Below are 14,110 nucleotides of genomic sequence, written 5' to 3'. Positions count from 1 at the left end.
CAAAATGAATACAAGATAAAACATGATATTTCTGTTCATTTCAGGTCAGTCCTGAAAATGTTTATTTAACATTTATTAACATTTCAATTTTGCAAAAGTGAAGAGTTTGGCTGAACATGGAATACGTTCATACAAATGAAACATTTAGATTGTTGGAGACTGATTTCATTCTTGAAAAGGCAAGGGCTTTTATTTTTCTATCAGTGATAATTTGAAGTAACTTTAATAATATCTGAAATCAAATCAATAAAAGGCAAATTACTAAATCGACATTTGATATATTTTCTTTATTATACAAGTATTATATTACACAGTTTAGTTGAAACCTATTTGAACGTAATCTTTATATACAATTTGCGTCATATTCCATCTTGGTCTTGAAATAAACGCATCACTGTATACTGAAATCGATTTTGTAAAAGCCTTTGTAAAGTTTTGCCATATATCAAATGTTGCATTGAACATGGCTTTTTTCTATATCAGTTGAAAAAAAAACACATATATTTTGACAGGAGGCAGATACAAATTGCTCCCAGTTCAGCGTAACAACGGTGTCTCAGGGAGTGACTCACTGTTTCTTTAACCCAAAAGGTAAATAATCTTTATTCACGGTTAAATTCTATCTTAAATATTACATTCTTAAAATTTCCGGTTTATTATTTGATTGTCAGATAAAGCTTATGTTAGAAATGGTTTGCCGTCCGCCTAATAAAACCAAGCAGTCTACACGTTTCGAAACCTTTTTATCAGTATGGTTGTAAAATCTATCAAATACTGTTTAGAAAATATAATTTTAAAGGAAAACCCCACGGTAAAACTATAGTCCGTATACGAATTTTAACATGCACACTGAAGACTGTGTATGCGTTACGTCACAGTGTTAGTCTTTTGAAAAATCAATAGCTGTTAAAAGCAAATGTAGGATTTTCCCATGTAATCATTTTTGCCGTCAAGATTTCGCGGTACATAAGACCTTTTGTTATACAGGGGTTTTCAACGGATAAAATTATGAAAACATTCGTTTTATAATGCGGAAATACAATACCGTTAAATTCGGACTGATACTAAAAGGCATGTTTGTTGATTTTCTGTTGATGTTCGGATGGCCCATAGGCGGAGTTTCACATGTAAATAGGTAATGTATTGTCCAACAATAATGACCTGGCACTTCATTTATTTTCGTAAAGGTTAGGTGATAAACAGTTGTATCTAACGAATCAATCGATATCTTGGTTAACTTCATATATCAATGAGTTGTGGTGTATTGGTATAGATGCCTGACTATTGATCTGAAGTTCTCTGGTTCGATACCTTACCAACACCATGTTATGAGGACATGCATTTTTTATTTTATTTTGAAATTTACTTGCAAGAATTAATTTGAAATCGTCCTACAAAATCTGGTTTTAAGGATACGTGTTAAGAAGTGGTTTTTATACATTCATTTGGATTTTTCTTTACATTATCTTTAATTAATAGAAAGTACAGCGCGTTTATAATACACATTGACAATACTACACAGATAGAAATGAACACACAAAAAATCAAAGCGTTTTGCACAAGTTCAGAGAGAAATAACAATTTTAAAATAAGAAAATATATGAAAGAGGCTAAACCAGGATTCGAACTGTACGTCTATATTCTTGAAGTGAAAGTCCGTAACAACTGTGCTAAGAGGGATTTATAATTTAGGCCATTTAACGATTCATATCGATATACAAAAAGATAGTAACGTTTACAGAATTTACCGACTATGGGCTCAAATGCAAGAGTGCCAGGTCAATGTTGTTGGACAATACCCTCGATTACGCCACAATGAAGTTACTGATTTAAAAAGTTATAAAGTCATTTTGGTCGTCTCGACACAAAATTAAGACCGGGAGTCGCTATGAAACCCCTTTCCCTTTCTTTAAACAATTTTAGCTATTTCTGTTTTAAAAAAATTGATAAAATGCAGCTTTAAATAAATAAGTATTTTATCAAGTTTTATCATTTACATTTAACTTACCTTTTATTTCGGAAAGTAGATAAACTTAATCATTTCATCATATTAAATCAAATGTCATGTACGATGAGTTTAAGCTCAAAATCCGAAAGTAAATGGATCAATCACGACACATGAGACCAATCAACGGGCACCTACTATACTGATCATTCGAATAAACTTAAAGAAAAATCTTTAAGTCAATAATAACATCAATTAGTTATTTTCATTTTGGACACAATATCAAATAATTTTAGAATCATAAAAGTATAGATAATTGGCATATATCTTAAACTTGCTAAAATTATGTTTAAAAACTTGTCGAATTTGTCGTGATCGACCGATTTCAACTATACAAAATTTTTTTTTTAAATATTTTTTAAAAACAAAATTTTTTTTTTAAAAATTTTTAATGAAAAAAAAAAATTTTAAAAAATAATTTTATTTTTGTAAATCGTTTTCAAAGCTTGTGGTTGTAAATTTAGCATTTTTTTTACAGTTTGGCACCCCCTTTTTTACTAGTCCTTTGGGGTCAGCTTCTAACCTCGATATAAAATACAAAACCCCCAGGGGGGGGAAATGTTAGTTTTTCCCAATTTTTAATTTTAATGATCCCACAATATATGAATAAATAAGAATAAATTATATTGAATTATATTTGGCGGTTTTTGCACCATATTATCTATTTCAATGATTCATTTTACGTCTGTTTACTAGGCTATTGAGCATACATTATTAGGTAGATAATCACTTGATTATTACATAGTACATTTGTTTTTATTGCAATTGAGATTAGAATAGATTTATTTTCCTTATGATCATTTAATACATTATTATTTCTGTCGCCAATGAAAACCTATAATTTTTGTTTTTCATTTTACAGTATGAGAAGTAGAATTGTATTTTAATAGATCGGTTGATTCAATACATTTTTATTTCAATAACTCATTATCTTGGGTTGGATTTGTCTCCATTTTATTCCGCTTAAAATGTTTCTGTTATCATATTCTTACATAATGTTAAGATAAAGAAAATCTATCGAACTGTTTTAACTTTACACATATGTCTTTATGAAAACTCACACAAACGTACTTAATAAAAAGAAAGGTCAAAGTACAAATGTACATATATTTTAAAATCTGACGTTACCTAATTATATCATTAACAATCATGCCACGATATCATCGATATAGATCATTACTTTGGATAAAAGTTATTCCTGTTTGAATAACAATTTTAATTTCCTTACTTTTAATGTATTGTTCAAAATTTTTGAGACAATTATGAGACTCTTAGATCCTTAGATCGTTAATGGCGACTTCGAACGGAATTTAAATTCGCATAATTAATCATGTTGTTTAATTGCTGTTATATTTAGATGGATATACACACGTATAAATGCTATATATATTGTCTCATATCGCAATTCTGAGTACGAGAAATCGTACAGTTTGATCATATAAGTATACAAAAAGTGAAGAAGTATCTTATTGTATTATTTTGAAAAACTACTACCAGTAACATATGTCACCATTACCTTGCGAGATACTATAATTTAGATTTTAGATCAGGTTAAATTAACATAGGTTCTACTGTTTTGACACATTAGTTTCCAAAACAGTTATTGTTCATATCTCGACTTGTTTGATTATTTTGACAGATCTTACATATTTTTTGTACATTTCTCATAAGGAAGGGACCATGAAGGCCACGGTCCCGAGTGGTCAATATTTCGCCCAAAACGTCAAATCAGTGTTTAATTGCCGATAACCATGCTCAGACCAATATTTTTTTTCGATTCTAACAGGAAAAAATTAGAAAAGTCACTCACGCCTTTTACAAGCGGAAATTATTAATACTGCCGATTTTACTTGTTGAGTGTTCTTGTACGCACTCTATTGTCGCTGAAGTAAAGAAAATTAAAGAATTATTTTAAAAAATCAACTTTTCAACGGACTGGATAGTATTATTTTTACATTGGTGCTTAATCCCACAATGGATCAGGAATCGCATACCTCTATTCAGGCCGACTTAGAACTACATATCTACTAACGAATTGTCTAAGATTATTTAAATATTAATTGCATTAACGTATATTAACATAATTGTTTGTGAAATTATTTTAACCATTATATTAAACATAATTTATTTTATGGAAAGAAAACATATTCACGATTTCCGTACTAACGGTTCAAATGTTTTTCCTCTCTCTTTTTTAATTTTTTCTAGTCCAAAGCCTTGACTATGAAATGGCAACAGGTATGTATTCTCATACATCTTTAAAGTATTTTCAGTAAAACATGAAATTTAATATTGTCCAGATATAAAGCACCATCATTAAATGTTGAATATAAGTTAGTTCTCTTTTTGAACAATTATTTTCAGAGTATTAAAAGTTTAACTTTGCAATCATTCATTCGATTAAATTCGTATGTAATGCATTTTGATAAACGACATTTTAAAAGAACATTATTCAGAAATCCAAAATCGAAACAGTACAATAGAGTGAAAAAAATGATATACTGCAGATAGTGTAATGATTATTGTTAACAAAATATAGGCACTGTTAAGATACAGAATTCAAATCATTTATGAATTTTATTTCAAATCTTATTTGCTTAGTATAGCCTTATTTAATTTCAGAGTTGATTCTAAATCAACGAACCCTCTACAGCTTGCATCAAGGTATGATTTAACATAATTTTACATTTGCAAGTGTTATTACATGAGTAACGATCCTTATATGTATGTATTGCTGAACTTCAATCTAATTCCAATCTTTGTTCTAGAATATCCACGAAATAATGAAATAATCAGAGACAGTGAAATTACGCATGTACTTCTTATAGAAGTTTGTTTCCTTTTATAGGCATATTCAATATATAATAATCTCAGATAGAAAACTGAAAGTGTTGTTTGATTTATTTCAGATATAGATTTTGAATGGTATTACATTGACTGTATGCGTTCACTTGAGGTAGTTATGATTGACATCAAGTCTACAAAATTGGTGAGTATGTTTCATATATATTAACTAATGCCAATGCAATATGTCTGAATACCTGCTTTTTTACAAGGCCCAAACCTTTTTGTTAGACGACCAACTTGAAGATTCGTTATACCCCTTTTATTGAAGATGAATTGATTAAAATAATATTGGACAAGTTCGTCAGATAATGTGCAAAATTCTACTTTACAAATTTTATAACCATTAAGATACATAGATCCACATACATTTTTCAAGTATGTAGTTATACATACCATTTAAACAGTTATTTAAAACTTCATTAAAAAGTGCAAATGGCGTTTAACTATCACATAAATGCCGTAACAACGATGGGGAAGCGACCTATGTCAAGCGGCCTTATCGACGTCATATTATTTTGATGAACTCTCCTCGACAATCAAAACGCTGAAAGTGGTGTAATCCAAAGACTTATCGAAAATTGTAATATTGGAATATTACACCGCAAGTTCCCTGTTGAATTCAATGTTGGCGGGCATCATTTTTCTATTTGACTAAGCCTACCGTCCATATATTTTCTATTTTAGCTGTAAAAAGCAAAATCCAGAGGTAAATCGGGGATAAGACACCAGTCAAAAATTATCTACTGAATAAGTAACACACCAGTCAATTAATAAAGGATGATTTTAATAAGCAAACGTATTAAAAATATGTTTAGCATCGGGGACATTGACCTTAGTGTCGGACTGTTCGATTACTTAATACTAGATGACATCCTTAAGTATTAAAACAATTCAGTTATCTTCACTTGTTAATTTATCTTCTTTAAAAATAAAAAACACATACGAGGCATGTTCCGTGCGTGTTATGTTGAATTTGTCTAGTATATTAATTCTGTGAACGAAAAAAAAATGGCCGTTGATGACGAAAATATCACAAAATGATATGCTGTGTTAAGCGTTAATTCACTCCTTCAGCAAATCGTAAGATTTATCTCTAAAATAAATGCAAACCAATTTCCCATATATTTGTTTCCCTCTGGCTTTGTTACCAGTCTTTTTATGATCATGACACTTCTAAACAAGTGCTGGCGATACAGAACTAAATTTATCTGTATGGTCGATTTCGTTGAGCTGCGCAAATCACATTTTTGTTAACGTGTGAATTTGGTCAAATTAAATGACGTCAGCAGACCAGGCGACGTTTACGAGATATTAAGCAAACCCAACAATATATATATAAAAAGAATTAAGAGGTATAACATGCACGTGCTCTGGGAAGTTTCAAATGCACATTTATATTATGATATTTTTAAGAATTGTGTATCTAATCCTATGTTGAAGCTAGTGAATGGTAAAAGAGTTAAATAGATTTAAGGACTTTTCTCCATATATAGTGTGTTAAAACTGTGTGATATTTCCTAATTGATAAAGACAATTAATGTGGTTTTGTTCTATAGAACCGTAAAACGTAGTTTTTAACAATAATAAACATCACTTTCATTTTTGATATAAGGATTTTTCACACTTGCTCTGACATCCAGTAAATTGTTAAATGAAATAACAATGAAACATGTCATGTGCAGAAGGTTAAAGCAACGAATCAAGAAAAACATAATAAAGATCAATAATTTGAAATTCATAGTACCTTAATAAATAAAACATTTATAAGTGTGTTGATTGCATTATTTTTAAGGTCATTTTCAATCAGATATTAAACAGGAATGCTTTTTTCTTCAGGGAGATACATATTTTAAATGTTTTGTACATGATGTGCCTGGGAATTTCGAGGAATCTTCGGTTTGTAACACCGAAAATACCATTCTTCCTGGAAAAGTATATCTAAGGTAATTTCTATCTTACTTTATTGGTAAAAATGATACCATTCATTACATACTTGTATATATCATTGGCACGTTTTATCTTTATTATATATGAACATTAGATATTTAACCTTAACAGTTTTTCAGACTTACAGGTACATTTTGAAACGCTTTCCAAATTTGTTAAAATTTTAAAAAAGGTGATTTTAAAAATAATGATGGTACTCTTTTGCAGTTCCGAAAAAGTAAAAAAGGACACACAAGAGGGTGACACTTTTTGGGAAAACAATCAATACTTTTTTCAAACATGTCGGGCAAACACTTGCAATGTAAAAAGGAAGGATAACGTGACTTAAAAATACAGTTTCAATTTAAAATGATTACAAAATAATTTAAAAAAAAATTTTTTCAAAAAAATATATTTTTAAAAGGACTGGTAGTTAAATGCATTATCAATATTAATTAACAAAGCGTTTAATTCTTTAAGTATCTTTGGTCTAAATAGGAAGTGTATGCTTGTTAATATAACATTCAATTTACATGTCAAACCTGAAATCCTTATAAACATACAACAAAAAAGACCACAACATGTAATATCGCAAGTATAAGGCGCCAATCACAATCCACTACATTATATGTTTTATCTTTTCCACGTGTACTGTAAAGTCTACAAGTTAAAAATAGAAATAAAGTGCAGAAAAGAAATATACTCGAAATACGTGTATAGTTTATTTCTCCAGGAATATGCCATTTCTATTTCATGTCCACACAATTTGCAATTTCAAACAGGCCTAAAATACCGAGGAAAAACAAAATAAAAGGATGAAATACTCATTTCTACAGACACACATTTGGATAAATAAAGTTTTAACCAAAAATTTAAATGGAAATATATTTGAGTAAAAATCTGGAGGCCAGCCCTTTTAAGTTTAACTAGTGTGTATAATAAAAAAAAGTTATAATATAGCCTGTTTCTTATTTTGAAAATATATATGTCAGAAAGATAAATTTTGTGGGTTTTTTGCCAGCTGTAAATAATATGTATTTTAAAAAGGGAAATATACCATACTTTGGATTGAGAATGACTTGTCACTCAAAAAAACCAAAAAAACAACAACAACATGTACAATAGCTTGAGAACCATTAGTCTTATAATCGTTAAATTTGGTTGTAATTTTGACTGAGGTTAGTAGGTGTTTTCCAAAAGCTCACTATGACCTTCAATATGATTTCATAAAAAAAAACAAATAATCATTTATTTTATGTAAAATTAATTTTTCGTAAAAACTAATTAATATTTCGTTAGAACGAATTAATATTTCTTACAAATAAATTTATATTTTGTCAAATCATATTGATATTTCGTAAAATCACATCTTAATAACGAACTAATATTTCATAATACGAATTAATATTTTGTAAAAAACGAGTTACGTTTTAATAAAAAACGAAGAAATTTTTCGTAAAAAGTAAATAATATTTCGTAAACATGAACTAATATTTCGTAATTTCAAATTAATATTTCGAATAAACGAATAAAGCTCCGGAAAAATGTGTTGAATATGTCACCTTAGGTAGGAGCTCCATAAATGTATTCCTTTTGTCGTTTTGTCACCGTTTTACTCATCTCGTATCTACTGTATTACAGTGATGAATGTAGCAAACATGATTTCTGTAGTGTAATTACTGACGTGTTTGATATTATGAATATAATAGCGCTGAACGTTTCATTTAAGAAACAGTATCGGTATCTGTGATTAGGAGTTTTTGTGAGTATGAATTGACCGCGAAGGCCGTAGGCATCAAAGAAACTAATCGGTCTTAATTTGTCAGACATTATTCATTTTTATGCCCCCACAATGTGGGAGCATATAGCGTTGCACTTGTCCATCCGTCCGTCAGTCCGTACGTCAGTCCGTCCGTCCGTACGTCCCGAAATCTTGTGAACGCAACTCCTCTTAAACCGGATGGCAGATTTTGCTTAAACTTACAGGGTTGAACAACCTTAATGTGTAAATGGTAGTAAAGGAAGGAATTTTTGCTGCGACCAAATTTAACAGAATTATGGCCCTTTGTAGAATTTTTCACTATATACTATGTAGAAATTTTGTGAACGCAACTCCTCTTAAACCGGATGGCAGATTTTGCTTAAACTTCCAGGGATTAACAACCTTAAGATTGACAGAACAGTGGCGTGTGGGGGCATCTGTGTCATATGGACACATTTCTAGTTTATGAATTATATGGCAAAAGAACTTAAATGTATTTGAACTATCAACTTGCAGGAGAACACGAGGTCGTTTCTTTACATTTGCTTTGAATACAACCATAACAGCCACCATGACATTTCAGGTGTATGTATCGAGTATAGAAGCACGTAAGTAAACTTCACGAAGCTTAAAAGAACAATCTCTGAAGAATATTGTTTGTGAATGATTCACCATTGATTACTTTTACAAATTCGATAGAAATAAGTATTCTAACATGGAAACTGAAAAATAGCAAACATATTCATTAAGTTGGTGACTTATTTTGATTACTTTTGAATCCATTTTTTTTAACAAATTTCATATCTTAACATTTAAATATTCTAATATGGGAATGAATGATTTAGTTAAGATTTACAAACTTCTGTCTAATTCAGTTAGATTTCTTTGGAAGCTTTAATCGTATTAAAACAATCTGGAATTCGTTCCTGGAACCAACTAGTACAAGACAAAGAGTTTAAAGATGCTTGCTAACAGACACAATGGCTTCCCACTTGCGAGGTTTGACCAAGTCGGCAAGCATTTTTACATTGGTGTGTTAACCACTCTTCAATGCCGCCAATGAGTTATTTCTTTACGTGTTTCAATTACTGCCTGGAAAGATTTTGGCAATATGATATTCTAAGACCAAGAAACCTCAAAGCATTCTGTTTAGTTCTCATATAATATGGAACACTGACGTTATCCAAGCACTTGAATATCACTTTGCAATCAATTATCCATTTTCAATGCTCTTTCATTTATTATACAGTGCAAATCATTTTACCGGTTTCAAACCTTTTAACGATATGTTTTGTTTTTGTTTGAATATGATACTTCTTATTCTTTGTCTGTAGAATATGGTGAGACATGTTTTGAAAGTATTGAAATAAACGACAAACAGGTACCAAACACTCAGATCACTCTTTCTTCTGGAACCACAGAACAAATACCTACAAATACAAACACTATTTTTACTGGTTGGATTCATGATGCTACAGATCTGACACCTTGGGTTTTGGTTTGTATAATTAATGTAAAGATATTCTCTCATAAAAAATACACGATGATACATTGAGCAATACTTTAAGCGGGAATAGAGTGTTTTAGTGCTTGTAAGTATTATAACGTTTTAAAATTTCCAATGTGGAAGCATTGAGAAACCATTCTTCCTGCAGCTTTATTTGACTAGAAGAAAAACTATTTCTTAACTCCTTACATGTACGTAAAATTAAAGTGATTATATTTTTGTCAATATTTTATCTATATATTCTTGAACTCTTACCTTTAAGTATATGAAGAAAAGTAATCCAGATTGTCTTGGCAATTTGTAATCTCTATTAAATAGGTTTAATTAACTATTTACAATTTATTGTATTTGTGAAACTAGTCTTTCTATAAGTAAAAGGATAAAAACTATTTAAGTTATACTAGCTTAGAACATGTGGGGACAATTTATGTAGGAAGGGCTTTTAATAAATATATTATCTTTATAATACAATCTTATTCCGGTTTTGAAAATATGGAGGTGATTGTGAAAATATCGAAAATATCTCTTTTTAGAAAAATTAAGATATGTGCAGATGTTAAAATTCCTAACTTTATAATTTTAGTGATTTTAATTCACATGAGCGTGATGTGAATGAGATATCAAAATACGTCAAAACTATTTAAACAACCTTTTCACATTTTAAACTAGTTCATCGCAGTACTTTTTACAAACGTATGACAATATTAATCATTGTTACGGTTGAAAGAACACACTTCATAACTAGAAGTACAATCAAGGTAATTGCTTCTTTGGCTAAGTTGTCTAAAGTGTGTAAGCACGAGGTAATGTGTTTTAACAATTGGTATTTTTCTGATGTACTTGCATCATTTTTCTGCGACTTAAAAAATCGTACGAGTACATACTTATTGTTAAGATACCTTATTTGTAAAAATAAAATAATTCAGACACATGTCAACAATTTTAGTACAAATAATCTTTATCAATTAAGGTGGATTTAATAGATGTTACAACAATAGAAGGAATTGGTGTTTACGTTTCAAAAGACTGTGACATGTGGACCACTTTCAGTTTAGATTTCGGCAACAATAAGGATACATTACAGTTATACAAGGACATGGTATACTCGTTTGTGTAAACATATTTAAAAGAAAAAAAAGAAAAAAAAACCAACAAACCTAAGTATACATTTTAAAGCAGCATGCCTCCCGATTCATGGTACCTTTTATAAAACTAAAAAATGTTTTTAAAAGAAACATTGTGTCAAGCGTACTAAGGAAGTACTTTACACATAAAAAAACAGAACTTAAAATCTACGAAAAATTCCAGAATTAGATCAGAATATGCAAAAATATTCCTTACTGCGATAGCCACACAGGAAATATTTGGTGATAACTACTGCAAAAATTCTCACATAATTGTATATAACATGAAATCAATTGCTTAAAATGTAAATATTTCTACTTTTCTTATAATTTTAGTACATTTTTCTCAAGGTTGATTCTCTATTAATCAAACGTTACTCATCTGGCGGCTGCAGCTTTAATACATATATGAGCTCGTTGTTTTTATTCATTGTTAATGGTAAAGTATTCCAGATAACTTTAATGGTAGTGCCTATTTATTTATTTATTTATTTATTTATTTATTCAAGGTTTGTCTATATTTTGAATTTTGATCCAAATGCTGTAAGACACCAAAACGTGTATTTCACCTGATATATGAAAAATATTAACTGCGCTAACTGAAATCGTTAAAATGTTATTGAATATGAAGGAAACGCGACAGTGTTCTTTGTCCGAAATAGCAGAGTAACAAATTAAAGTAGTGCTTTGTTAACTAATATATTAGAGAAACCTTTCAAAAGTGGACACTTAATGGCAGAATTATGTAGTATGTAATGTTACATCAATTGCTTTAAGTTTGCATTGTTAGATAAAACTAGTAAGGTTACTTCAATTCAAGCGATTGTGTCCTTTGATCTTTTGTCTGGATGTCATACATGTGTACATTACAACACACTTACACCCTTTAACTTTATATTTAGCAATACTTATAAAGTTCAAGAAATTCGTATTGCAGTTCTGATGGTTTATCTTGGTATAAATATTTATAGACTGATTTTAAACTAATATTGCATCATTAAAACCAAGCCGTTGTCAAAAAGGACGTTGATACGTACAATTAACTCGAAGAATGAAACATAAAAAATGTTGAAACACGTGTATAGGTGATTCATTATTTCAGGAATTTAGAATATTCCCACCTGAAAGCTTTTGGACTAGCAATCAAGTGTTCATTCTGCCGAGACCAATCAATGGAAGATACTCAAAGTTCAAACATTCATTTGAAATGCCAACAAGCAAATCAAGATGCTTAAATTTCAAGTTGTTTGGCTGTAAACTGACACGTAAGTTAACAATTAAGGAATGTATGTTTGTTTAATATTAACGAATGATATATTGTAACACAATTCGAGTAAAGAAATTCTTAAAATACTACTATACTTGATATTATATACATTATCTCTCATTCATCAGGTATAACTGACATCAACAGCACCGAATCATCTGAAATGCTACATGTCGAATATGAATTGTTATCTGGAGATTCAACTGTCTTGAATACGAATCTTACAAGATGTATTGAACTTTGTAGTATTCAGACAAATTGTAGTGTTGCCAGTTTTAAAACTATGTCTAACATAACTATAGAAGATGATAACGAACATCATGGACCAAATGGATCAATCGAACCAGTCGGAATTTGTAATCACTACATGTATAGTCCTTTTGGATTATGGAAAAGTAAGAATATTACCGATGATGGACATTGTTATGCCAAACTACAGAACATTGGTATGTAAACATTTCGTAATAAAGTCTTTTTTCAAAAGTACATGTATCTTTTTATACGCTTGTGAGCTATAATTATTAAATAGAGCCTACCTTCTTGTAAGCTGCAGATGTGACCTAAATAAATCAGCATGAAGTATTAGTGTTATAAGTATCAGATCTGTATTATAGCTGCAGTGGTATCAGAATTGATTTTGCATATTATAGATCTTAGTTAATGATTTCATTATAAGCCTTATGAATGAAAAAATTGAAAACACAATTTAAATAAATGTTTCTTAGCAACTTCTTCCCATTATTGAAGTATGTTTGGTAAAAATGTAATCTACGCTTTATTTAAAAACATACTTTTTGAGTATATGGATTGATAAGAATATCCTGTATGAAATCCGGATTAAAATAGTTCACAATTTAAGAATTTTGCTCAAGTTGCGGTCAGATTTTACAAATTTTACTTTTCCTTCGATTGCTTGATTCAGGCTTCTTTCCATTATAGGTTATAAAGACAAATACTAAAACTTATGTTCTCTATTTAATGCAATACACTGGGCCTTTATGCTTTGCTAAACTTGTCTGAAGATTGTCTTTATTATGCAAGTCATGAGAAATCCTATCAATCAGGCATATGATCCTCCATATAAGCTTATTTTTGAACTATGTTTTTCATATTTTACACAGGAATTATGATGTCGTTCCCGAGAGCTAAACGCAAAGATGGATTTTTCTTTGGTCACGTACAATACGTAGATAAAGACTCTATTATTACGTCCTTAAGTTACCCATTCAGGACAATTTTGGACAGTGATCTACAGTGGATAGTAAACTTCAAACCAAACCAATTTGCCAAATTGGTTTTCACAAACGTCTCTTTATCAGAGGTATGAATTCATTAAATACAAAATAAGGTGCTATTTCTGACACAGTAAGCCCTCGCAAGCAATTTTTTTATTAATAAGCAAGATCCATAGACTTTGTAAAAGATGAGTACATGTAGCTATTTTGTACATTTAATAAGACACGAATGAATAAATGGTGTTCAGCCTATCATCAAAGTATTTGAGTGTTTCCGATTATCTCGTCAGCCACTTTGTTAATCTCAAATCAAAGGTAATGTTTTTACGTTTTTAAATGATTTTTATCAAACTGAATATTAATAAGTTATTTTTAATGCTAATAATCGTTTCCTCAATTCTTACCAAAGGTTATCATATATATTTACTGCATCAGAC

At 29.9% G+C, this 14,110-nt stretch overlaps 1 protein-coding gene across 1 annotated transcript; it reads left to right on the top strand.

Moving 5' to 3' along the window:
* Nucleotides 1–4,918: 4,918 nt before the first annotated feature.
* On the top strand, nucleotides 4,919–13,759 carry LOC132753512 (uncharacterized; the record flags this gene model as incomplete). Its single annotated transcript, XM_060743993.1, has 8 exons — nucleotides 4,919–4,994; nucleotides 6,689–6,795; nucleotides 9,057–9,148; nucleotides 9,875–10,038; nucleotides 11,018–11,146; nucleotides 12,274–12,436; nucleotides 12,567–12,884; nucleotides 13,560–13,759. Coding segments are annotated over exons 1-8 (1,221 nt in total), but the record flags the coding sequence as incomplete, so codon positions are not given.
* Nucleotides 13,760–14,110: the final 351 nt, after the last annotated feature.

This window comes from Ruditapes philippinarum, unplaced genomic scaffold, assembly GCF_026571515.1.
Source record: "Ruditapes philippinarum isolate M1 unplaced genomic scaffold, ASM2657151v2 ctg5744_1_1_1_1, whole genome shotgun sequence".
NCBI classification, from domain to species: domain Eukaryota; kingdom Metazoa; phylum Mollusca; class Bivalvia; order Venerida; family Veneridae; genus Ruditapes; species Ruditapes philippinarum.
The sequence above is the reverse complement of the archived record's forward strand: the minus strand, read 5'-3'. Positions and strand labels throughout refer to the sequence as shown.